The sequence below is a fragment of the Rhinolophus sinicus genome, chromosome 9 (genome assembly GCF_057876585.1).
Source record: "Rhinolophus sinicus isolate RSI-liver-muscle chromosome 9, RSI-T2T, whole genome shotgun sequence".
Lineage (NCBI taxonomy): Eukaryota > Metazoa > Chordata > Mammalia > Chiroptera > Rhinolophidae > Rhinolophus > Rhinolophus sinicus.
The window spans coordinates 24,767,440-24,794,253 of NC_142509.1; the positions used below are offsets into that span (position 1 = coordinate 24,767,440).

The 26,814-nt window shown below is 47.5% G+C and overlaps 1 protein-coding gene across 3 annotated transcripts in view; it reads right to left on the minus strand.

The window, feature by feature from the left end:
- SEZ6L (seizure related 6 homolog like) overlaps nt 1–26,814 on the minus strand; it is a 179,099-nt gene that overhangs the window by 46,129 nt on the left and 106,156 nt on the right. For all 3 annotated transcript variants that reach the window (XM_074321069.2, XM_074321071.2, XM_074321070.2), the window contains exons 2-9: nt 19,382–20,140; nt 18,434–18,567; nt 15,946–16,138; nt 13,807–13,992; nt 10,558–10,723; nt 6,653–6,819; nt 5,582–5,776; nt 3,960–4,098 (exon numbers count right to left, since the gene is read on the minus strand). In XM_074321069.2, the coding sequence (XP_074177170.2) occupies nt 3,960–4,098; nt 5,582–5,776; nt 6,653–6,819; nt 10,558–10,723; nt 13,807–13,992; nt 15,946–16,138; nt 18,434–18,567; nt 19,382–20,140 (1,939 nt within the window). The remainder of the gene's footprint in view (nt 1–3,959; nt 4,099–5,581; nt 5,777–6,652; nt 6,820–10,557; nt 10,724–13,806; nt 13,993–15,945; nt 16,139–18,433; nt 18,568–19,381; nt 20,141–26,814) is intronic.

Genomic DNA, 26,814 nt, shown 5'->3' on the forward strand with positions numbered 1-26,814 from the left:
ATCTGTCTTTCAGTTCAGATGAGGGTTTCTCTAGTTGGGCACTATTGACGTTTTGGGTCTGCTAATTCTTTGTGGTGGGGGCTGTCCTGTGCATTGCAGGATGTTTAGTGGCACCCTGGCCTCTCCCCACGAGATCCCAGTAGCACCTCCCCCCACCACCAATTGTGACAATCAGAAATGCCTCCAGACATTGTCAAGTGTCCCCTAGGACTTGACAAAATCGCCCCGTTGAGAACCACTGACTTGGATGTCACTTTCTCAGGAAAGCTTTGCCTCCACGTCCTACCCCAGGCTCGCCTCTCCCATTCCGAGCCCCGAGAGCCCCTGCATTTCCTCTTGCTGTGCCACTTCAGCTGCCAGTGTGGGTTCTCCAAAGGCAGGGCTGCATCTGTCTTGTTCACTGCCAGAGCCCAGCCAGTGCCTTGTTCACAGTGGACGCACAATCAATGAGTGTGGGAGCAAATGGAACTTGCTCAGTGACAAAAATTACAGCCTTCACAACAGGTCCATGGTGATTGAAACTGGACTGAATGGATTTTGATGTCACTTCAAATCCTAAGGCCCTGGGATGACGCTGGCTGTGTGCCTCATGGAGGAAGAAAAAGCTGCCCTGGGTGGGGGGCGGGGGGTGGGCATAGCTTCCTCATTGGCTCCACCTTGGAGCCTGTCTGTGGTCCCATCATCACCTGCACTTAGCATCTTTGTTTAGCAACATCACCTTGGCTTAGCATCGAATGCCCAGATTATCCAGAAGAACAACATGGCCTCCCTAACCCCACCCCACTTGGTCTCCAAACTCTGCCAGTGGATTTGAGCATCACTGGGTTGGGGGACCTCTGAAGTCTTCCCACTCTAGAGTCTAATTCTAAGTCTGTGATGGCAAATCCTTGGATATTATCACTCCATAAAACCTCTTGGAGGTCTTCCCACTACTGTTACTTTGTTCGATAATTTTTAGCCAAAATGTTATTTCTTAACCAGGTTGCTGGTTATGTAATAAATGTGGGTTTATTGAGAAATGGAGGTGACATTTCCAGAGGCTCTTCCCCTATTTTTCTGACTCCCCCGCCCCTCCTCCTGGCTCATCATAGCCAGCTGGATGTACATTTGAGTTCAGATTCTGGCTTTGAAACTTCATGGCCGTAGGACCATGACAAGTTACCTTTATCTCGTTGACTCTTATTTATTGAGCACTTACCATGGGCCAGGCACTGACCTACAAGTGGGGATGACAGCCATGAATCAAACAACAACAACAAAATACCCTCTGTTCTCATGGAGGTGACCTTCTAGGTGGAGGAAGTAGGGGTTGAAATACTTCAACAAATAGGACAAAGTGTGGGATGTTGGGTAGTGGTGAGAGCTATGGGGAAAGTGAAGCAAGGTAAGAGTATTGAGAGTGATTAGGAAGGCTGGTTAAGGGAAGGGGGTTGGAGAGCATCTTGGAGAAGGTGACCTGTGAGCAGAGCTATGTGGATATTCAGAGCGGAGCACCCTGGTGGGGGGGTGAGGGGGAGGAAGAACCAGGGCAAAGGCCCTGGGGTAGGTTTGTGGAACAGCACCGAGGCCAGTGTGGCCAAATGGAGAGACCAAGAAGCAGAGTGGAAAGAAATGAAATAGGAGATGTACCCAGGGCCCGAACACAGAGGGCCTTTTATAAAAAGTTTGGCTTTTTCTCTGGCTAGAACGTGGAGCAAGGGTAGGGCTTTGAGCAGAGCTTGTTATTGAGCCACCTTAGGTGTTCACAGGATCGCAGGTTAAAAATAGTCCCAAAGGGAACAGAAATGAAAAGGCTGCTGCAATAATCCTGGGATGAGGTAGTGGTGACTTGGACCATGGCAGTGGCGGTGGAGGCGTCAGAGGTGCTTGGACAACTCTGGGCATATTTTGACTCTGGAGCAGAATCAACAGGCTGTACAGAGGACAGTGGTACAGGGTGTGAGAGGAAGAGAAGGATCCAGTTCACCATGACAGCGTTGGAGCCGGAGGCTCATGTGGGTCCTCTGAGCTGATTGTTAACTGTCCAGGCATTCGGGAAGCCTGTTGGCATCATGTGGGTCGCTTACAACTGGCCATGGTGGGAGTATTTAAACCATGGAGACTGGCAAATGCTACACATCCGGGCATTGCTCCCCGCCTACCCACTGCCAAGAAAGCCAGGGATGGAACATTTACCAGCTTTCCACGGTCTAGCTCCAAATCTTTCTTGCCTACGAGGCTGGTAGAATGGGCAACACCAGCTCCCATTCCCATTTGATGTGACCTGCCTGCCCTGTAAGAGTTTGCGTGTACACCCTCTAAGTTCAAGGCGACCTATCACTTTGCCAAGAAGGAATGTGAAGCCCAGAGAAGCCAGATGGCGGGTTCAGGGTTGCTCAGGGTCACTGACAGGGCACCCAGGGGGGAAGCCAGGGGCCCTCTCTTTCAGCCAACACTCCGTCTAGGGGAGCCGAGACAACCATCAGACAGACAGTCTAGTCTTCCCCCCGTCTGATGCTAATGCCAATGGTGGCCTGGCTTTGGGGAAGGGTTTCTGCTTTCACTGCTCCAGGTTCCTGGATTGGCTGCCCCATCGCATGCTTTATAGTGGAAATAAAACCCCATCTAAGTATCAAGCAGTGTCTGTACGTTTTTGACTCAACTGGAACAGGAGGTCCTGTGACAGCCTTTGAGGACATTTCCATTGTTTCTAAGAGACAGTCTCCAAAGATAGTCACTCCTAATTTTGCAAATAAATCCCCTCTTCACTTGCAAGGCTCCTCTGCAGAACCACGCAGCCCCTAAGCCCTGCTGCACTGCCTATTGGGTTTGCACTTCAGGCTTGTGGGGAGAACTGACCCCCTAGAGGTTGTGGACACATCCAGAGAGGTTCTTCAGAAGTTGGCGTCCTGCTCCCTGCCAGCCACGGTGCCAGGGTCTGCCAGAAAACTCTTTCTTCTGCTTCTCCAGACACCACCATCTATCTCTGTTTCCTTCTCAACTTCACATGGGGCAGTGGAAAGAGCATGAATGAGCAGCCGCACAGGCTGGATTCAAATTTCAGCTCCGCTACTCACCAGCCAGGGGGTCTGAATCCAGATGATGGGATAATCACTTTACCAGGCAGGGTATGTTTTGTGGGACAATTATCTAAGATATACATGTTTAGAGCAATCACTGTTGCACCTGGCTCCGAGTAGGCATTTCCCTGATCTCTGTGAGTGTCCCGATTCCTGGGGAGTTGGGGAGGGGGAGTTTTGGATGGAGCATCTAATAGGTAACGCTACTGAGTACAAGAAACAGCCACAAGGCAATAAGTCCATTCACTACCACATTTCTTCATTCAGTAATCATTACCTGGGCACCTACTGTGTGTCAGGCTCTGTGTTAGACCCTGGAACAGAGATAAATCACAGCAGGCCCTGATTGCAAGGCCCTTGTGGTGTAGTTAAGAGAGACATATAGGAAGTAAACTACTGCAGTACAGAGAGTAAGTGTGACACTGCCCTCTTCCTCTGGCTACGTTGGCCATTCAGTCCTTTGAAAATGCCGCGCTTGCTCTTGCCACAGGCCTTTGCACATTCTGTTCCTTTTGGGTACATTCACTCCAACTCTTCCTTTCACTCTGAGCTTTAGTATCAGATTCCCAGGGAAGGCTTGGTTGACCCTCCTTGTATTAAATCCCCAGTATAGAATATCCTGGCACCATGCACCTCCCCTTCCACCACTTATCAAAGATACAGTGTGCAATGATTGGTGCATCTCCTCAGTTAATATCTGCTTCCTTAGCAGACAGGACTTCCTGAGCACAGACTTTCTCTCTGTGCGTATGATGTTGTTTCCTTCACCATGGGGACCCCAGTTCTTTGCACAGCCCCTGACACATAGTAGATGCTTACTTAATATTGATTGAAAGAATAAAGCAGGACCAGCTTCTTCCCCAGTCTGGTGGGGTTGGGGGTCCATTAAGCAATACTCACAATTGGATATCTAAGAAAATTCGTTTCTCCTCTCCTACGTGGATCTTCCAGACACAATCTTCACCTTCCACGTAGGGCTCTGGCCAGTTTGGGGAGAGCACCACCCCAGCCACGGCAGACAGCTCTCCGCCACACATGGCTGTAAGACACAGACAGACACACTTTATTTATAAGGAAGCCAGCGTGGGATAACGGTTAAGAGTGTGGGCTACGAAGTCACATAGTCACGACTCATCGTGTATGGTGGACAGGTACCTGCACCTCAGGTAGTCATACATGCATGGGATGATTACATTGGGGCTGGTCACCTGCCTCCTTTAGCTCAGAGTTGATGACTGTGGAGCTATAAGTTCTTTCAGGACCAAGGACAAAGTTCAAAGTGCTGGCAGAATCCTTCCCGTCCTGCTGTTGTGCAGAGTGAGCAAGTGGCTACAAAACGGTACACTGGAGTCAGGTGACCTGGGTTCTATTCTTGCCTTTGCCACCAACAGGCTCTGTGACAAGGCGTGTAACTTCTTGGGGCCTCAGTTTCCTTTCTTTGTAACGCTGAAGTAACACCCCTGCTGACTTCACTGGGTTATTCTGAAGCTTAACTGGGCTCATGGGTGTCACATACCGCACAGAGCCTGGCACAAGGGAAGTGCTGGGTAATTCTGAGTTCACATAACTGTGAAAGACCCCGGCTGTGACGTGGAAGGAGAGATGTGGCCGTGCCTGGCCCTTTAAATTCCGCTCTGTGTTTACCGCTTTGGAAAGTTCTCAATGTGGCAGAGGCCAAAGCACCAATAAATTCCGCTCTGTTAAACCGGCACATTTAATACAGAGATCAATCCCTCACCACGGCGAGGCTGTGATTTCACGCCAAGCACCATGCAGGCAGCAGCCTCCAGGAGCAAAGGTTCTCTTCATTACTTCCGTGCTACTCAGGCACCCAGGCTCGGGGGGCTCAGTGGTCTTGGATATGGGGAGAAGAGGAGGGCAGGACATGGGAGGCCCATGTAGATGAGGGCTCTACAGAGCCAACACCTTCCAGAGGGACTCAGAGCACAGGTCTCTGAGAAAAGAGCGAGCGACCTGAGTTCCATTCCCTCCCTTGCCAATTACCGTCACTGTATTCTTAGGTGTGTCCCTTCACAGCTTCATGTTCCTCATGTATAGATGGGGTCAATAGGAAGGGTTGTAATGAGGATTAAATCAGATCATGTGTGTAGGTAGCCTTTGGCAGAGTGCCTGCAACACAGTTTTTGCACTTCTGTTAACAACTATTATTATCATTCTTTTCAATCAGGCTCAGGACTGCCCTGAGCTGTGGGGTGGGTTGTACACTGCACAAGAACGCGCAGCAGAGGGGGTACCTAGGCGCTGAACTCTATGCAGAAAGCCTTTCCTGAAACTGTGCGCTATGAGACCTGTACCTGGAGGAAGGGGCACTTTTGAGAATCGATCGATTTTGTAATTTTCTCCACGACAAGCAGTACACCTGCCCCAAAGGAGAGTGAGAGCTAATGGTAAATTTGCTATGCAAACGGGTGACCGGCCTCTGCACTGGGGCTGTGGCCTTTGCATCTGAGGGGGAGTAGGTCCCCGGGGCACCACGGGAAGAGAGCAGCTGGGCCGCTCACCTCTGCACAGGGGCTCTGTGTCATTCCAGTAGGGGTCCCGCACGTTGATGCACTCGATGATGGCCGGGCCCTGCTCCAGGGAGTGGCCTGGGTCGCAGGTAAACTCCACGATGGTCCCAATGTTATAGGTCAGGTCGGACGTGGTGAAGTTCCCGTTCTGGATGTAGGGCTCATAGCAGTGGCCTTTCTCAAAGGCTGGGGTGGAGATTCAAAAAGAGAGGAAGCAGCTCAGGTGAGTCAGGCACCCCTCACAGGGCCGTATCTCAGAAGATGGGTCCCTTCTTGACGTGCAGGGGAGTTCCAAGGAAAATAGGTACCAGACCCCATGATCTGGTGCTAGCTGATTAACTGAGGGCCCTGGGGCCATTCATGTGGTTTCTTGGGGTCTTATTGTTTTTTCCTATTTAAAATGGGATGAAGACTCTCTGTCCTCCCAAACCTTCCGAGTTTTTGTATTTCAATTCCTTTTAATATCCCATATGGATCCTTCCCCTAAGAGACCTGATTTCTGAGAATTGAAACCATATGTTTGTTTAAGAGAAAGACCAACTTAAGGAAGACAGAACTGAAAGTCCCCCAAAGGCACATGCAATCCCCAAGGGCATCCCTCCTTAAAGGGCCAGGATTGAGCAGGAGATGCCCTTAGCAATGCCTCTTGGAGGAAGCTCTCACTGAGTAGAACAGAGCTTAAGGGTCCAGACTCAAGCGGGACAGAAGTCTGAGCTCTATTTGTTTCTAACTGGTGGCTAGGGCAAGTCACCCAAATTCCCTAACTTCAGTTTACTCCTCTACACGATAACAACAGCTCTCACATTGCAGTGTGGAGAGCATCAAATGCACACTGCCCACAAGGCACGGGGCATATAGTAGGTGTTCAGTAAACGGGAGGTGTAGTTATTAGTAAAACCAAGTCTGCTTTTGGAAGTCCAAGGGTCAGTCTGGCCACTAGGCCTCCCTCATCCTTGACCAGACAGATTTCTACCTCTCAGGACCCAGCCCCAGCCCCCCCCATGCTTCCCCTGCTCCCACATCGCCACCCTAGGAGAAAGGGAGGCCCCTGCAGACACTCACCCTCAAATCGGATGTTGAAGGCTGATGCCGCCTGGGCCTGGTTGGATGTGAACTCAATGCGGATGCTGTTGCCCTCGCTCAGCAGGCCCTCGAAGGGGACGCTTTCGGTTTGAAGGGAGTCATAGAGAAGAGCGGACTTGTTGGTCAGCCCACTGTAGACCATCATCCTGGCAGTGGGAAAGGAGGAGGGCCAATGAGAGGTGTTCTTGGGTCACGGACGCACAGCAGCCAGAGGGATGTGTAATGAGTAGAGCATTGCCTCGTTCCCACACCCAAATCCTGATTCTGCCCCTTACCTGCCCAGATCATTTGCTTTGCCTTACAGAGCCTGGTTCCTTTCTCTAAGATGCTTGTCCTAGACTCATGGGTTGCTTCTGAGGTTATAGGGAAAGTGATACGTACAATGTAATAAGCCAGGCTAATTACTTGGTATTGATCATTTTTACTTGTTGAAAAGTGGGGATTAATGGGCTGACATCATTCCTGAAACCGTGGTATATACAGTCACCCAGAGTCCTGCCTCTGTAACGTCTGAGCTGTGTGACTTTGGACAAGGGCATTTCACCTCACTGAACCTCTGCTTCTTCACCTGTAAAATGGGCACAATCTTACCTGGGGTTAGAGACCATGGGTATATTAAATGCCCAGGACAGAATAGGTATGCAAGTCAAATTTAGTAAGCATCTGACACCTAATACTCTCTGTCTCTGATTCTCATTTCCTAAGAGCATGGTGTGTAGAGCCAGGAATCCTGATTTCCACTTTCCAGTTCCCCACCAACTGAGTTTACGCACATCTCAACACATCTTGGGCCTCAATTTCCACACCTGTGAGAGGAGGGGTCATACCGTCTTTCCTACCTATCTTACAAGTGGGTTCTGAGACTCTGACAGGGTAAAATGGTCCTGAAAAATAAGACGTGTTTTAAAAATAAATAAAAAAAACAAAAACGTGTGAGGCAAAATGTCAGTATTCACTTTTACTCTTGTTAAAACCATTTGAAACTTGATTCTAATCTTGGTGTTTTTTAAGAAATTATGTTAAAGTAGAGAAGAAAACAGTATACAAATTTGGTGAGTTGTTTTTATGGAGTCATACACAGGCATTTTAAATCCTTTGAGCTTTTTAACTGTGACCCTTAAAAGGCTTTATATTATGTTGCCCAGATGAATTTCTAATGTCACCAAAAGGCATAAATGTTGGAGCCACAGTTTGTTCATGTTGCCATGTGTCTATTGTGTCTGGAATGAGGAGGGGGCTGGGCTAGAGGTCAGGGGTCATTCCAAGAGTGAGGGGGGACCTCTTCACAGTTTTCTTATCCCTACTGACTCTGTTGTACCTTGGGGGTCATAACCCAAGATTCCTTTTTTTAAAGAACTGAAGACTTTGGCTTAAAAGATTACTCTGGAGGAAACTCTCAAGATCTCAAAAACTCTTTCATCTTTAATCTTCCCCCCCCCAGAACAGCAATATTCTAACTGTGTTCTATAAAATGTCTCACACCACATAGAGTGTGTGGTCAAATGGGTTTGGGAAAAGCTGGGCTAAATAAAAATTCGACATTTTGCCTGTAGGACTTGTCAGTACCTTGCTGGCTAATGGACATTACTATCTCCCAAGACAGTGATGGGTGTATGGTGTCTTCCAAACATCTTTGACCAGAGAACCCACCTTTTATGCTGCATATCATGGGACTGGAGTTTAGAAAGACTTCATTTTGGGGAAAATCTTAAGAATCTTTCTTCATTTCTCTCCTCTACTCAAAATTCTTCCATGACTCTCTATAGCTTCTAAAAGCAGCCTGGCATTCAAAGCCCTTCAACATCTGACCCCAATTTACCTTCACAGCTTTTATTTTCCTCCTTTTCCAGAGAACCTCTATCACAGCCCCCCACTCATCCAACAGACTTGCTAATTCTTCTCTCCACATCTTTGTTTCCTTCCCCTCCCATTTTCCCAGCTTGGGATACTATTTCTACTGCATTTTTGGGTTCCCTTATCCTCTCTCTTTCCAAGATTTAAGTCAAGGTCCCATTTCTTATGTGGAGACTTATGTAGCTCTAAGCTCTTGCCGCTGATATATTGTGGTATTTTAGCTGTTTTTTCTCAATAACGTATGTGGAACAGATAAAGTTAATTTTTCTTCTTAGTACAGTGAGTGTCTGCATTTGTGTGTGTGTGCACGGGTGTGTGTGTGTTGACCTTTACCTTTGATGAGTTACTACAAACTTCTTTCCCTACTGATTTGCCTTGGTGTCGGTACTGACACACTTGGTGGCTGCCAGCTCATATCTTTCGTTGACCTTTGCAGGGCCCCATAGAAACTACTAGTGAAACTACGTGTCGGTGTGTCTGGCACATTTATCATGATTTGAATAACTTTCAGGAAGTACTCATTTTGGTTAACTTCTTTTCTTTCTCTGCTCATTCTCATGGTCTAGGATAACCATAAACTTGGTTGACCCCCAGCACCGTGCGGAAGAGGCAGACCCGAGGTCTAAGTCTTAGAACATGTTCTTTGCTGAGGGCTCCCAGCTCTGGCTTCTCAATCAGTTTCCAGAGGGAAAGATTGGGAATCTGTTTTTCAAAGAGTTCCCCAGGTCATTCCGATGCTACAGAGAAGCCATGTGTTGGAGACCCCATTCTGCATCGTATACTTTAAAGTAGTGATGTATTGATGTGGAGTTGTTCAGCATAAAGCTGGACTGCTTGGAGGGAAGTGGACTCATGAGTGGGGTAAGCTATTCAGTTGTCCTGGTGTTTTCTATAAGAATTCCTTCCTACGTAAAGAGGTTAGTTGTCTAGGGTTGAAGCTTCAAAGAAGCGACGACACTCTAACTCTAAGATCCAAGTCTGATAGGTTCCATAATTCTGAGGTCCTGGCATTCTGGAAGGGTAGCAAAAGCTGTCAGTGCCCTACCCATGTGCCCTCTGACAGCCCTACCCACATGCCCAGAGATCCAATGTCTCTGACCATCAGCCAGCTCACCCAGCTCAAAGGGTGGGAGGCAATATTGAGGAATCAGTGTGTCCAGGAGCCCAGTGATGGATGGGGGTGCTGGTGGTAGATAAATACCCCAGTTCCCTCACTCTGCCATGCTGAGGTATGCTCAACACATTTCTTCAGTGGCTAGAGCCCCAGTTGCCCCACAGTCACCTGCTTATTGATGCTTACTGTATTAACTCTCCTTGTCTTCTCTGCTCAGTGCTTTCTAGGATCAGCTCCCAAATAAACGAATTGCCCTCCTTGTCATGTCTCTGTTTCCGAGGGAAGTAAACCTAAGACAGCACGTCTAAGCTAAGGTCTTAGTTTTCAAGGACATTCAAGAATATTCTAGCATAAGATCATGGAATAATGTTAACGTCTTAAGAGTATGGATTCTAGGCCTATTACTTAAAAGTCTACAGACATGCTCTCACTTAAATATAGTCTGGTCACTTTTCCCTAGTTATCTCCTGTGGGTAAATCTAGTTTTTCCATGTCAGCTTCTTATCCTGTCAAGAACCAATGTGGTCAACTTTTCTCCTGCTCTCCACAAAGCCTAGTATGTGACTGAGCACAAAGCAGGTGCTAAATCAACACTCCTTCTTTGTTCCATTGCAAAAAGGGATGTGGAGGAGAAAGAATGAGGCAGTGCAACGTGGGGGATCTGGATTACCTTCTTTCCTCTATCCTGCTGTGTGACCTAAGGCAAGTCCCTTTCCGGCTGTATGCCCCAGTTTCCTTACCCATAAAAGGATGAGATCGAAGCTGACGGTGTCTAAGATTTTTTGCCGTCTTCCCCATCTCTTCCTTTGTTGACTTCCATGAGCCAGAATTTCAGCCATTTCAAGACTCCAAATTCCTAGCCACATTCTAACCTCTGGGAGGGAATGAGGCTGGCTGGGGACCTTCAGAGGTTTACCTGTCCTTCTCATGCAGTGACAGCCTCTCAAAGTGCAGATGTAGCTTCTGGCCCTCTGGAGCTTGGATCGTCCACACACAGAACTGACTCCCATTGGCGTTTCCAGGGTAACTTGGGGAGAGGACGCGGCCAATGGTGGCATTGTGTACATTCCCTCCACAAGGAGCTGGGGCCAGAAAATAGGGGTGAGTGGGCAACCAGAGGAGAGGAGAGGAGAGGAGAGGGGAGTGGAGGGGAGGGGAGGGGAGGGGAGGGGGGGGAGAGAGAGAGAGAGAGAGAGAGAGAGAGAGAGAGAGAGAGAGAGAAAATGAGTGTTTCATCCTCTCCCTCAACCCCCGCCCCTATCCCTTCGTGGGAGGAAACAGGATGGGGAGACAGAGACCATGGAAAATCCCTGTCCGCCTTGGTGGGGTTCATCATGTTGGATAGGATATCTTATTCCGTGATTATAACCATTATCACGTGTGTTCCATGGTAGGGAATGACTGGGATTTAAGGGTGCTTCCGTGGTGCTGGCTGTGCCCTGATTCTTAGTTATAAAATGGTAATCAAGACAGATATACACAGGCAGTGACAAAAGAAGAAATATACTTTTAGTACTTAGGAAGCACTCAAAATTCAGCCCCACTAATACTCGAAGAAATGCAAATCTAAACTAGATTCTATTTTCATTCACCTAATTGGTCAAGAGAAAAGGTGGCAATAAACTGGAGGCGGCTTTCAGGCCTGGTTAGAATGCAAACTGCCATGACCTTTCCAAAGGGCAAGTTGGTGAAAAATCTAGAAAGTATGTTCAAATACTTTGACCTAGTAATTAAGGTTCTGGGAATTTAGCCTAAGAAAAAATATGGAGATTTTCACAAAAAATTTATGAATGACGATGTTCACTGCTAGATAGTTTCTGTGAGCGAAAAATGAGAAACAACATGAATGTCCACTCACAGATACTTGGTGAAATAAATACATTCCATTCATATAGTTTTTAAAAACCATGTTCTCAAAGAATACTTGAGAACATAGGAAAATGCTCACCATATTTTAGGTGACAAAAGTTAGAAAATGGTCTGCCATCCCTATTCCAATGAACTAGATGCCAGGATCAATTGAGACCTTCTTTTGTATGTCTTGAAAAAAAATTTTTTTTTTTACCAGAACCATACACTACTTTTATCATACACATCTAATAAATATTAAAAAGTGATTGGTGAACTGGGGTTTACACAAGTTACACCAGTGTGAGGAGGTCGTCTTATTCTTGTTCTTAGGAGATATTTGATTCTCATCAACTGTTTGTTGAAAAGCTGCACAACTAATAAGGGCTTGCAGTAGGATAGAAAGGGAGCTGGCTCTCTTTGCTCGGACCCTGCTGTGACACACAGCTAAGACATTGCCTAGAAGCCTGATACTGCTCTCAGGACCAGGGACAGAGCACCCAGCGGCTGTCTGTCTCCCCGCTGCCTTCCTGTCCTAAGTTGGAGGTCAAACCTGGCCTGTACCCCGCATCTGCTGTGCATCTAGCACAAGTCACGGAAGCTCTCTGAACCCCGAGTCCACTGTAAAATGATGATCACAATTCCACCCTCCTTAGAGGATGGTGATGAGAAACCAATGAAATGATGCTTATAGCGGGCTTGGCACAGTCTCTGGCACAGACTAGGTACCCAAAACATAGCCATCATGATTGCCTTATGGCTCAGGAGCTGAGGAGATGGACGACACTGTCCACGGAGTGGGCACTGGCCATCTGTCCTCCCCAAGCTGCCCCTCATTTGCTGCCTCTTTGCTCCCCTTTCTTGCCTTATTAAGCCGACTGATGGCTCTTTTTGGTTTTAATTTGCCAGCCGTGGCTTCCCCATCCATCTTTCTTAGCACAAATTGAGGCTTAATTCCTTCCCGATTTCACACCTAGATAAGAATTAACGTGAGAGAGGTGCGGAGACCAGCTGCCCTATGGTTTCTGGATTTTTTTTTTCCTTTGTAAAAAAGAAAAGAAGAAAGATTCTGAAGGGCATTGCGGGAACAACACTGCAAGAATTAAACCTCGGAATTTCTCATCAGCTCTCATTTGCTGTTCAGATTCCACTGATTATGAATGCCTAGAGGGCAAGAATTATGTGTATTGTTCCCAATATTCTTCTTGTATATGGCTCATGGCCTGATACACAGCAGGAACTCAGTTAATATGAGCAGCCTATACCCTCCTGGTCACCATCAGAACTTTTGAGAATCTAATAGGGTTTTGCTGTCTTGATAGCTGAGGTTGGTTCAAGGATTTGCCCACTGGTGGAGGGACAGTGTGGCATAACCCAGTGCTTCTCAATGTAAAATGTGCACATGAATTGCACAAAGGTCCCGTGAAATGTAGATGTTGTTTCAGTCGGTCTCACATGAAGCCCAGGATTGTGCATTTCTAATCCACCTGCTGGTCTGAAGACCGCATTTTGAATCAGTGAAGGTGTAGTAAGGGAAAGGAAGGTTCTGGATTCAGTTCAAGTCCTATCTGGTGACTTTAGGCTAGTGCCTTCACCTCCAGGAGCCTCAGTTTCCTTATCTGTAAAATGGAGAGAATGGTTTCACCATGTAGGATTGCTGTGCAGATGTATTGCTGCTCTGGCATTGCTACTCTGCTCTGTACACACTCACTGGGCTCAAAATATGGCAGCCGCCACACCAAAAGCGCAAGCAACAAAAGAAAAGATAGATAAATGAGACCTTGTCAAAATTAAGTTTTGTTTTTTTTTTTTTTTTTGCATCGAAGGAAACTATCAAGAAGTGAAAAGACAGCCCACAGAGTGGGAGAAAATATTGGCAAATCGTATATCTGAGAAGGGTCTAGTAGCCATCATATATAAAGAACTCCTACAACTCAACAATAACAAGACAAACAACCAAATAACAAAAATAGGCAAAGGACTCGAATAGACATTTCTCCTAGAAGACAGACAAATGGACAACAAGCAAATGAATAGATGCTCAATATTATTAGCCTATAGGGAATGATGAAATTCTTCTGGATCTACCTAGTGGTGATGGTTGCACAATATTGTGCAAAATGTCACTAATGGTAAATTTTATGTTGTATGTACTTGACGACATAAAAATTTAAGGGGCAGCAGTCATCTATATTTGGAGCAGTCTCTTCTTCTGGCCTGAGAGCCTATTCCTAAGGTCAGTCTTAGTGTACTGGGGGTTGGTCTCTCCACTCATAGTGGACCCTCCATGTTTGGTCCAGCTGAGGCTGGAGTGTACCTGAGCAGATGGGTTCCTGGCTGCTCCAATGGGGCTTAGAGGCATTGATGCACGTCAGCGTCCTGGCGCCCTGGAGCTCATAGCCCAGGTGGCAATGGAAGTGGGCTACGCCGCCCGAGTGCAGGTCCATCACGGTGACATCTCCATAGTCGGGCCGGCGAGGAAAGCTGCAGCTCAGCATGAAGGCTGGGAAGAAATGCAAAGGCAGGCAATCATCCCTCAGAGCAGGGAGATAGAGAAAGTGACCCACATCCTGGGAGCCAATTTGTGCTGAGGAGAAAAGATGAGGCCCCTGGGGACGCCAGAGTGCTGGGGCAGGGTATTTTTGTGACTCTCGTTGATCATATGATGTGGAGACTGCCAGACGAGCACTTTTTTCTAGGCTCAAAGCTCCCAACCTTGCCTAACCAGAGACAGCAAGTTTGGGGTGAAAAATGAGTTCCCAAACCTCACTGGAACCTCTCTTCCCACGAGCTTAGCATGGCCTTCTTCTGAGGCATAGGAGGGGCAGTATCACCCAGGTAGGGTGGTCCCACCTGCACGAACATCTCAGGTGTTTGTTAAAAATGCAGACTCGTGGACCAGGAGAATAGCCAGCTATTCAGGAAATGCTAGGGGAATGGAAAACTTGAAAACAGTTGGGAAGGAAGGGGTTGGGCTTTAGAGGGAGATCAACGTGAATGTACATTCTTTCTCCATCACTTAGAAAATGCATGACCTTGAGAAAGTGATACAATGCCCCTCCTCGTCTTTCCAGTGGAAATTGTCCCTCGCTCATGGGTGGTGGTGAGGATTAAATGGGGAATACCAAGGAAGGGCACCCTGATTGCCAATGTCTGGCAGTCAGCACTCACTCTACACGCGGTTGGTAGAAGGGTGTCTGTGGTCCTGTTCAGCTCCTCAGTTTCCATAACAGGATGTTAAATCCACCCTAGCTCCAGTATAGATTATGGTCTGATCGCTCCCGCAGCACAGATTATTTGTATTCCCAGTACTCACTAGGACGAACAAATTCCAGTTCATGGCTCAACAAGCTATTTCCCACCTCACATTTTTAATTCATTACGACAACAGAGGGGAGTCTCGATATTGAAAAGCTGTGATGAAATGGTCACTCCCATAGACAGTCATGCACCTGTTTCTGAAACATCCAAGGAGAAGTGAAAACTACATTGTTTTCCAGATGTTTGGTCAATGTGATATAAATGTGGATTGTGCCCCATATCCAGATGGGTAGCTAGCGACTCCACTGCCCGTTCAGATGTTTGGCAACATCCAGGGGGAGCTCCTGGTTAAAGGAAGTGACCTGAGGCCTTGGCAACTGCTCAAGAGGTGGGACAATGCGATCACGATGAGGGAGGGGGAGAGAGAGAGTGAGGAGAGAATGGAGGGTGGGAATGAAGAGATGGAGAGAGGAAAGGAAGAAATGAAGAAGCAAAAAGGAAAGGAAAGTGAAGGAAGGAGAAAGGAAGGAAGAAAAGAGAGAGAGACGTGAACAGAAAGCAAAAGAACAGAGACTTTAAAAACAGACAACATGGAAAAAATAAAAAGAAAGCTCGTAGAAGATGCAAAAAGAGACAGAGGCTCTTGAACAGAAGTACGTGGACTTTCATGGGATTCATGTATCAAATGCAGGAGCCATGAACTTGAATGGGGAAAAGTGGCTTGCTTGCTTTCATGAACGCTTAACTGAGCTGCGGTATTTCCTTCCATCGTGAATGTAGGCAACAAACTGTAACATATTCATAGAACCTGTGACTTTCTCACCAAGAGAAATCACAGCTATTTTCACGTCACAAAGGATGTCTTGACATATTTCTTATGCTCCTCAGTACTTTGAAATTACAGTAATTATCAGAACGGCCAGGAGATGTTATTATTTAATGTGTTAATAAAGCAGCACGTAGATTCTGATATCGATTAAAACAATATTTTGACAACTGTAATTCAATAGGACTGGTTTCTTTTTTTAACTGTACACAGTTTATTTTTGGCTCTTAAACCATTATTCCGAGAAGGGGGTCCAAAGGTTTTACCAAACTGCCAGAGGGACCCCTGGGACAAAATTTTGAGACTCCTTGGCTCCAGAGGGAAACTGAGGCACATGACTACCTCCCATCAGCCTCAGCCTGATCCTACCCTGGTAGTGCAGCTGGAAGGTCCCAAGGCCATCATCCTGGAAGGTCCGGAAGTAGACGGAGATGGTGTTGGTGGGGCTTCGGATGACCTGCCCCTCCACCAAGAGTGTCTGGTTGGCCAGGATGGTCAGTGTGGGGCCATCCACTCCACGAATGGAGAGTAGCTCCCCCTCAGACAGGTTCACACTCTTCACCTGGGGCAGTCGGGGTAGACAGAGAAGCTCAGTTGTGTTTGAGCCAGGGCCCTCCCAACCAACCCCAGACACTACCAACATAGCACCCCTTAACCAGCCCCCATTCAGTGGGACAGACAGGCCCCAAGCCCCAGCCCTGGAAACATCTGGGCTCCTGTCCTCTCCCCAAAGGCTGAGGGGACAGAGGTGCTGCCAGGACCTGTGAGGCCCTATAGCTGAGGCCTGTGAGGGGCCACTGGATGCTGGCAGCTGAGAGAAATCCTACTGGAGCTAGTGGGGACTTTTCCATGGTGCTCGGTGTCCCCAATGCCTAGGATCGTGTCTGTCACACAGTAGGTGCTTAATAAATATTTCCAGAATGACTGAATGCATTTTCCCCTTTCTGCATGAATTGGTGGGGGCGTAGAGGGCCTCATTTCTAGGGCTTTCTCAGCCCTACTTTCTTGTCCTCCTAACGGGTGGCTCCAACTCCAGACATTCCTCAAAGAACCGTGTTCCTGGTGCTCTCCAGGCTTGGAGGAGAAAGAAGGGAGATGCTTTAGATGTACACAAGCACACTGGACAAATGGAGTAGGGGTAGGGTGGGGACTTTAGTCCTTTCCCAGTGCCCAATTTGGATATTTATGCCTCTCCCAGTAGAACCTGGAATCCCAGCCCTTCTAGCCCTTGTGTAAGCAGGACAGGCCTCACCTATAAGCCATTCCTCTTTCAGACAATATACCTCACTCTCTTTTCTCTTTGATGAACTCCTATTCACTCAACAAAGCCCCACCACAATTGCCCTCCTATGTGAGACCTTCCCTGACCGCCAAGGAGCTTGCCCGTCCCTCTACTATAATTCTACAACATCCCCTATAAACATAGAGACATTTTCAAATGGCATCCCGATGTCTTTTATGCATGCCTGTCTCAGTTACAAACTGATGAACTGCTTTAAGGCAGGCACTGCATCAGGTTTGCCCATCACCGTATTCCTCAATGTCAACAGCTTGACTGGTACATAGTAGGTGCTCAATGAAGGAATTCTACTGTGCCTGAGAAAGGGCTGCCAATAGTGTTAGACACAGAGTTACTCTATTCATGATATGGAGGAGAGTGTTCACTAAGTACCCGAATCAGAAGGACGGCAGCTTTTCTCCAGCTTATTTTAATTGCATGAATATTTATTAAGTACCTGTTATGTGCCACGTACCGTGCTAAGCTCTGGGGGCTGCAAAGACCACAGGTTCTGCAGCTAACGTTTTCTCTTTTCTGTACAAGTCAGAGAAACCTTCCTAGAGTGAAGTTCAGGCCATGCAACTGAGTCTGCTCAGAAACTTCTGATGACTCTTTACTGCCCATTAGATAAAGGCTCACATCCAGACCTCTAACCTTGGCCTGGAAGGGTCTGCCACCACGCGGTACTGGCTTCCTTTTCCAGTGTCATCCTGCTCCTCTCCTCTGTGGAACACTGTACTGGACAGTTCACCACCGCCAGGCATGTCTCCTGAGTCCATTTTAAAAAGGACTTCTAATGATGGGTGGCCATTTGGGGAAAGCCTGGAACTAGGGGGAGCATAACTGGTCATATGCACTGAGCGTTCTCTCTCTCTGTTAGGCTCTGGCTGAATGCTCTCTGTGCAATGTCATATTTATTCCTTTCCCAAACTCTATAAAGTAGTAACATTATCATCTCTATTTTACTGAGGGGGAAACTGAGGCTCAGAGAGGCAAAGTCCCTTGCCCAAAGTCACACAGCTTTAACTGATAATGCTGGGACTTCAAACCCAGATATGTGAATAGTACGATACCCTGCTTTTCCATTCTTAGTTTACAGGCAAAAATGTATGAATCAAATGAGCCAGGTGGGGCTTCCCTGAGTGTGTGTGTGTGTGTGTGTGTGTGTGTGTGTGTGTGTGTTTGATAAGCAGAGTATCAAAGGATTTCCCTCCTGGGTATAAGGCCTCACAATTTATTAACACACCCCCTTCCCTCCATGAGTGCCAAGCTATTTCAGCTGTGCACTGAGTTGGGAACTCCTATTCTTTCGTCAAAGTCTAGCATTGAGTTGGAAACTCCTATGCATTCGTCAAAGCCCAGCTCAAATTGCCCTGGTTAGGGCAAAGAGAGAACCAAACTATTGGGTTGGTGCAAAGGTAATTGTGGTTTAAAAGGTTAAAAATAATTACAAAAACCGCAATTACTTTGTGCACCAACCTAATAATTTGGATGATAACAGTGAGCCTCACTCAGACAGTCCTTCAGAGACTTTCTCCTGGAAGAGGCAGCCACTTCCGGGCACCTTTCTGTGGTTACCTGGAGCTCCACCCCGTAGCCGGTATAGACTGTCATGTTGTATGTACACTCCAGGAAGTTGTTGAGGAGCAGCGGTGGGTAGTCACTGGAGTCGATGTACCCTTCGGGGTCGGAGAGGCTCACGCTGCAGAGAGCTAGAGGAATGCACTTTCATTAGGGCACCGAGAACAGCTCAGAGGTGATGTCTCAGATGGGCTATGGGGTGGAACAGGGCCTCTGGGGAAATCTGTGTTCTCCTGTCCCATTGCGGTTGATTCTCCTTCAGCTCCAGAATCACATGATAATCAAAACATCAATAGCTGATGGGGAATCACTTACTACATGCTGCTAGGCACCATTCTGACCAGTGGATAGGGGTGACTCCCTTCATCTTTACAGGGACAGATCTTTTGAGCCCATTTTAGAGATAAGTAAACCAAAGATCAGAGAGGGGCAGCATCTGGGCAAAGCTCACACAGCGATCAGAGTTTGAACCCAGAGCTCCCACACTTTAATGAGTGACCACATTGCATCTGTCCAAAATCCACGTGTGAAGACAGTTGGGGTCTCTCTTCTCTGTTGGACAATGGAAAAGAAGATAGAAGAAGAAAGACTGGAACACGGAAGTACATTTGATCAAGTCTAGAGAAGTACATGCAAGGTAAAAGGAAAAGCACGCTGAAAGGGCTACGGCCTTCTAGGCAGGCTAAAGGATTCTGTTCCGAGATGGAAAGGTTTTGAATCCAGCTCTTCAGCTGTGTGGCCTTGGGCATGTTGCTTGGTGTCTCAGGGTTTCAGAGGTCTCATCTTTAAAATGGGGACATTGATGCTGAGTCACGGAATCATGCTCAGGAGATGGTAACTGATGGTGGGGCCTGGACCTCCCTGGTCCCCCCCTTCCCCGTGCCCTGCTCGCTGTGGGTGCCTCACTGCTGCTGCAGGAGGCCTGAGGAGGCGGGGGCTGCATACCTGGGGCCTGTTCTGTGGTGATGACCGTGGTGGTAATAATGGTGGACGTGGTGGTCTCCTGGCTCTCCTCTGAGGCTGACCCGGTCAGCTCATTCTCACCTTTGTCCGTCAAGGTCATTGGACTGGCATCCTCGGCAGGAGCCTCAAGGGCCTCATCAGGCATGGCGGGCGCCCTGGGGTCTGGTTTCTGGGGGAGCGTGTGGGCCACGTAGGCTTGTGAGGTGAACGGAGAGATCTGCAGGGGTGCAGGCGTCGTGGGGACCGCACCTTCTTTCTGGTCCAGCCACAGGGGCTCCTCCGACGGCAGCCGGAGCATCTCCTCACCTGCGGAGGCCACAGGGTCGGGGTCCCCCGGTGGGCCGGGCTTCTCTGTGGCGGAGGAGAGGACACCCAGGCGTGGGGATGCGGGCTGGGACCCCGCCCTCGGGAGGGCTGCTGTGGAGGTGGCCTTCGGCCTCAGTTGTTTCCGGGCCGAGTTCACCTGCTTGAGCAAAGGCAGCTTCTTCCTGGGGAGGAAGGCGAGCTTGGTGCTGGCCTCTTCCGGAAGCAGCGTGGAAAGGGCTGAGGGTTCCGGATGCGCGGAGGGGCCTGTCCCTTCCAGCTCCAGCTCGTGGAGCTCTTCCCCCGACTGCGCTGGAATCAGGGGGGCAGTCGTCACTCTGTCTTCCAGGCTCTCTTTGCTCAGAATGCTACCCCTCCGTGCTGCTGAGGGCAGAAGGTACGTACCTGCAGGGCTGGCATCTCCCTCCGGGGGTGCATCTGGGGAAGAAGAGAAACGATGTCACTTCACTTGAGGCTTGGGGACTTAGGTCCTCCATTTTCTGTCAGACTCTGAGGGTGACCCTCCTAAGGGGGAACCCAAGGCTTGTCAGGACACTGGCACAACCCCATCAACAGATAAAGGGGCTGCCTTCTTTCCGCCTTCCCTCCTCCCCTCCCTCTTTCGCTTCCTTTCTCCTTTTTTTCCTTCTTTCTCTCCTTCTCCTTCCCTCAAGCCCCCATTTGCTGACCACGGCGTTTTAGGGTTGGCGACGCCAGGCCTGAGCTAAGCATTAGGTCGACAGAGACCAAGGGCCCAAGAGGTTCACAATTTAGTTGTATATGTACTGGAAGAGGGAATAGGAAAGTAGAAACAATAATATTTGATGTGATAAATGTTTAGAAAGAAAGAAGCTTTGGGTGCTAACAGAACAGAGAGGATGAGGCCCCTAACGCAGTCTGCAGGGTGGGACCACTATGTACAGTTGGGTAGGTTGTTCACTGCACAAGGACATGCCCCTAAGAAGATGAGTGGGGCTGTAACCATCCCACACTCTCTTCTGCAAGCTCTGTGCCCTGGTTCAGGGCTATACTGTCCTGGGATCGAGAGCGCATGCTTTTTGGTTAAATAATATAAAAGTGATTTTATGAGAGACACAGAAAGATTTGAGGATTCAGAATCATGAGGCAGATTCAGAACAGAGAGATGTGGGACGATCATGGAGGCTTGGCTGAGGTCAGTGCAAAAGAGGAATACAAGGGGTCAGGGAGCAGAGGTGAAAGGTGATTCCAAAGAAAGCTGGTGAGGTAGGGAGGTCGGCGCCAGGCCCTGGTGGCCTTATCTACCCTGCTAACTCCTTATGGTTTATTTTTGTTGAAAGTAAAACCATCAAGTAATTTTAAATAAGGGCTTGCCCCAGCAGCTGTTTGGCAGAATCATGCCTGAAACCAACTTCATGAACTTATTTGAGACCCAGTGCTGCCAATTGCAAGTTGGCAAATGGCTTTACCTCTTTGAGCATCAGTTTCCTCAGCTGTAAAATGGGGCTTTGATTCCCTATTTCCTGGGGTTGTCATGGCGAATGTATGTAAAGCATGCATACATATGCAGTCACATAGGTGAGTGCCTAGTGCATGCCAGCCACTGTCAACATCTCTGATGATGACCTCGAGACAGAGAGGAATCACATCCTGGGGACAAAGGCGCTGGGATTGATTGCTGTCCTTGTCGATTTTCTGTAGGAGACACTCCCTCAGCCACAGTTGCTGGCCCTTCAGCTCTGTCATTTACATTTATTTCCGCAGTCGTCGGAAAAGCTCATTTATTTTCATGGAGTCAGCGGCAGTGGCTTAATCTATACCGACTGCAACAGTTTGCACTTGGCAGCAACAAATGTTCCTGTTGTGTAACATTGATTACCAGCCAGTGTGCATTCCAGGCTGACAGCGGTGCTGGGGCAGGAGTGGACGTCAGAGAGGAGAGATGTATGGATAACATGAGGGCAGATCAAGGTCATTCAGGGAGGTTTCCTGGTCCAAGGTGGGAAGTCTTGAGGCTTCAGAGTTGAACCTGGGTTCAAATCCTGAATCAGTCTGGGCAAATCCATTTAAACTTTTTTGTGTAATAGAGATAGTATGTCGACCTCATAGGATTAGGTCAGATGTGGGTCTGCCCAAAAGCTGTGGCTTTTATGCTCACAGTCACTTTTATCAAATGATGGATGTAGAGTGTCTTTGTAGACTGGAGTGAGGAGAAGGTGATGGGACAAAAAGAGTAGAGTATAAGGGGTCAGGAAACCTAGCTCCTGAGACCCAACTGTGGTTCAATGCAAAGAGCTTAGATGCAGCCAGGGGTTGGGGGACCCAGGAAGTGGTCCTATCCTGGCCATTACTCCCTAACATAACTCTGTGTAGGTTTCTTCTTCTCTCCATCTTCTCTGTCAAATGGGCAACCAGGTTAGATAAGATCTGACAGCCTTTCCAGCTCTGATGTTGTCAATTTCTGGACTGAGCAGGTAATTGGCAATTAGTCTTAGAGCCTTTAAAAATCTTGTTTAAAAGAGTCAAGTGACAGCCTCGATCCTGAAATTGGCTTGTGGGTTTTGTTGGGTCCTGTGGCTACAGCAGTTTCAACTAGTCCCTTCACTTGATCACAAGTGGGGGAAGTGAGAGAGAGGAAGAGGAAGATGGGGAGGAGGAGGGGGGAGAGAGAGAGAGAGAGAGAGAGAGAGAGAGAGAGAGAGAGAGAGAGAGAGAGAGAGAGATTGGGCAAATAAATTGTGTCAGAGAAGGTGATAAAAGGGTTACAAATGACCTAACTCCTGTCAGGGTGCCTTGGCCATAACAATAGTGATATTTACATTTTATTTTTGATTGTTTTATCGAATGTTGAATATGTGCCAGGCCTGTGCTAAATGCTTTGTCCCCTCATTTAATTCTTCATTTCTCAGTGGTTATCGCATGTAATTCTTTCTCAACTTTATAGGTAGAAATTATTATTCCAATTTTAGGGATGACTACACTGAGGCTTTGGGACATTAAGTAAATGTTCCAAGGTCACAGAGCAAAGCTCGATTTCCAATCTCTATTGTCCTGACGCCAAAGAGCCTGCCCCTAGCTCTCTTAGGAATGAGGGGGTATTTTTATCACGGGCATCCTTCTCCTCGGCTGGAAGCAGCCTCTTCCCCCCAGCCCCTCTCTTTCTAATTGATCTTTCCATTTGTGTCTCTGCTGGGTGAGTTACCTACCTATCCTGTTTCTTTAAACCTCCCAGGTGATACGCCCCATCCCCACTGTGTTCTCTGTTAAAATACAAATTACTAGCCTCCCCTGCCAGACCCGTCCAGGGACTCTTATTATCATGGTTATCAGAAAAGTCCATCCCGGAACCTGTGATCTCGCCTCACTTCCTATGCGGTCCTCATTAGCTTTGCCTTCTAAGTGCTTGGAGTTGTAGGTGGCAAGTTTGTGCAGCAGGTGGTGGCAACTCCCCTGTCCTTTCTAGCCCTTTGAGACCCAACACAGCCAACAAGAGCAGAAGGAAATGCAAAAGAAAGATTCCATCATCAGCTTCCTCCCACAGCCACTGCTCCCTCCTCGGGGTCCCTAGGGTAAAACCTGTGCTAACTAACCACAGCAACTAGAAACATTTTAGGAAGTAGATGCAGCTGGACTGAGTCAGCCCTTTCCCTCCAAAAACTCCCAGGGGGAGTTGCATGTCCACCAGGTAACTTCACCTCCCTACTCAGAGCTCACCTACCCTGGGGTCCCTCTGGTTGGCTGCAAACTGAAGGCCGTGTTGAAGACAGATGGGTGTGTACCTGCGGTCTGCAGTGCACGCAGCCCACAGAGCCTGAAGGCCGTGTTCTCTGTGAAGATGCTGGCCGGAGGAGCACCACGCAAAACCAGGTCCCACTGGAAATTAGTCAAAATTGGATTCCAGGACCTCAGAGATCCAGTGACATAATAACTTGCTCGAATAGGCTGGTTTTCCTGGGGCCCCAATGACCACTGTGTTAAATTCACTGCTCTTTTTCAGAGCCCTTAGCGTTTTCAATCATCGCCGTCACATTTGTCTGATTCTTCCTTTATCACGTGTGTTCAGTGTCCCGCTTAAATGCTGTCAATCAATTAATGAGTGAAAGTGTTGAGTTCAGACTCATTTTGCTGGTTGACACTCAGCAAGAGAGTCGGCACTCGAGGATATGGTCCCTGTACTCAAAGATTTAGGAAGACAGACACAACATGATAACCGAACAAGGATAGCAAACAGAAGAGATGGAGCTTTAGTGACATACATACCGATGCTTCTCTCCTCTTTCTCGAGACAGAATGGATCCACATTGAAGGTGACTGAACATTTGTTTTGCCTGCCAAGTCTCTCTTTTTTTTCTAACTTGGATGCGGAGATGGGAGATTAGACTGGGAAGCATCCCATTCAAGCAAAAAAAAAAAAAAAAAAAAAAAAAAAAAAAAAAAAAAGCACAAGTTCTTTAGCTCTGAAGTTGAAGGTTTCTATCTTGACGGCCCGGCAGCAGTGGAAAAGCTCGGACTGGCATGGATTCCGAGCAGAAACATATCATCATGGGCGCAAACTGATGGAATGTGAAGTGGAGGAAACAAAAGCTGGGGGATGGTTTTGCTATGATGTTCAGTGAAAAGAGCAAGAGGTAAAAATTCCACGGTGTGTGTGGGAATGACTAGAAACAACGAACGAAAACAAATTGCAAGCCTCTCTTTCTAACTGATCATTCCATTTGCGTCTCTGCTGGGTGAGCTACAAGTCATGTTTTTTCAAACCTCCCAATGATACGCCCCATCCCCCACCGTGTTCTCTGTTAAAATACAAATTATTCGCCTCCCCTGCCAGACCGGTCCAGGGACTCTTATTATCATGGTTATCAGAAAAATCCATCCTGGAACCTGTGATCTTGTCTAACTTCCTATGGGTCCTCATTACTTTTGCCTTCTAAGTGCAAATTGCGATGCAGAGTTGTCTTTTGACAGGAAGGAATGACACCAAAAGGATTGGTCCCAGCTGCCGCTGGGTGATGGGACTGTTGGGTGACGTGTTTTCTTCCTCCTCATTTTTTTGTATTTTCCCAAAATGTGTATAATAAATATTGAATATTTTCTTAAATAAAAAAAAATATTAGACCCCGTTTACCCTCTTCTAGAGCCCACACCTGAAATCTATGTAACTTCATTAACAATTGTCATCCCAATAAACTTTAATTAAAAAAATAAAAAATAAAAAATAAACAAACAAACAAAACAGAAAAAAATTTTTATGAAAAGAGCAGGGCTTGAAGGCTGATTTTGGCACCTGGTAATGGAGAAGCCGAGGGAAGGCAGACGGACACATTTGTCATCACAGATGTGTTTCATTCGCTACCTGGATCATTGAGACCCTTTGGAATTCAGTTTCCTGGTGGGGATGATGATAATTCTTCTCTCATTGGATTTTTCACAGTGAGGACTTTTAGGGGGCAGGGCTGCCAGGTGCATCTTTCGATATATTTTTGGTAAAGGGTCCTATAAAAATGTAAGTTACTATTCCAATCATACATTACTCTTATCTGATTCAGTGGTGGTTTGTCGTACCTTCACCCTCCACAAGAAGGGCTTCCCCAGCCTATCCTGGTTGGTTTGCTTGGCCCCAACAGGGACAACCCCCAAATTAAATATCACATCTTACAGATCCAAAGGCTCCTAGAGTTCACGGTTACAAACTGCGCAGAGAAGGGAACTGGGGTCCAGAGAGGGAAAATGGGACGCCCAGGGACACACAACACTTTAGTAACAAAACAAGACTACTTGAGGTTTGGGGAAAAACAACAACAACAACAACAACAACAACACAGCAAAGCACACCCAACAAAACCAGAAACTAAACCAGGGACATTGGAACCACCCTGAAGAATGTCAGTTAAGTCTATGCCTTCTCCATCTGGGCTGAATAATTCTTTGCTGAGGAGGCTAGGGGCTGTCCCATGCATTGGAAGATGCTGAGTAGCACTTCTGGCCTCCACTCAGTAGCAACTTCCCTCCTACTCCTGATTGTGACAATCAAAAATGATTCCAGACATTGTCAAATGTCCCCTGGTGGGACAAATTGCCTCTGATCGATGAGCTCTGGGTTAACCACAGTGACCAAAACAGGCGAACCTGGCCCTGCCCTCAGAACGGACTAGAACTTTCCTCCCATTCCCAGAGCTGATCAGCGTTGTTTTGCTTGCCTCTGTGAATTTTAAGATCGGAGAAGGTTTTAGCATTATCCCTATTTTATAGACAAGGAAGTTGGATTGAGTGAGGGCTGAGTTTTCTTCTCCCGCTCACATTTGATCATCGATTCATGCATTCATATTCATTCATTCATTCATTCATTCAGTGAGCACCTACTATGTGCCAGCCACTGGGTCAGACAACAGGTGCCGGCATCCAGAGGGCCACCTTGTCTAGTGAATAGCTGGAAATGATGATCTCAACCCATTCCTTCCAGCCAGAGAGGACCCAGGGTACCGGGCTTACTCAGTCCTGTGGGCACGAGGACCCTCAGGTAGATTAATGGTGCCCCTCGCATCTGGATTGGTACAAGACTTTCTGGGACAAAGGACAGAGGTGGGGGGCGGGCCTGAGGGACAGTGGGATTTCATCTACCGCCTCAGTGGCAGCCCTTACTTGTATGCCCGTGCTAACAATACCCGTATTCAGATGGCAGCTTATAGTCCACAAAGCGCATCTCCAGCTGTGATAGCATTTCAACCTCCACACAGTTCTGTGAGATTGGCATTTTGTTTTGCAATGTTATAGATGAAAAAAAAAATTCAAGGCTCAGAGGAAGTGACTTGTCTACGATCATAGAACCAATCGGGGTAGAATTAGACGCGTTCTGACACGGTTTCTGACATCGTGCTCTTTCCTCTTTTCCACACCCTCAGATAGCTTCCCCCTTCCCCATAAAATAGTTTATTTGAAGGAAAAAAAAACAACACAAGAATACCTGAAAGATATGAACTCAAAAGTACAAGCACTGTCCTGCCCCCAGCCTGTCCACAAACTCTGCCTTCTAAAGGGAATCTGTTATTAATGGGATCTTGTTTAATCTCTGAATAAAATGTATTGCTATAAAAATAATAAGTGTTTTTACCTGAAAAGGTGTGACAGCACAGAGG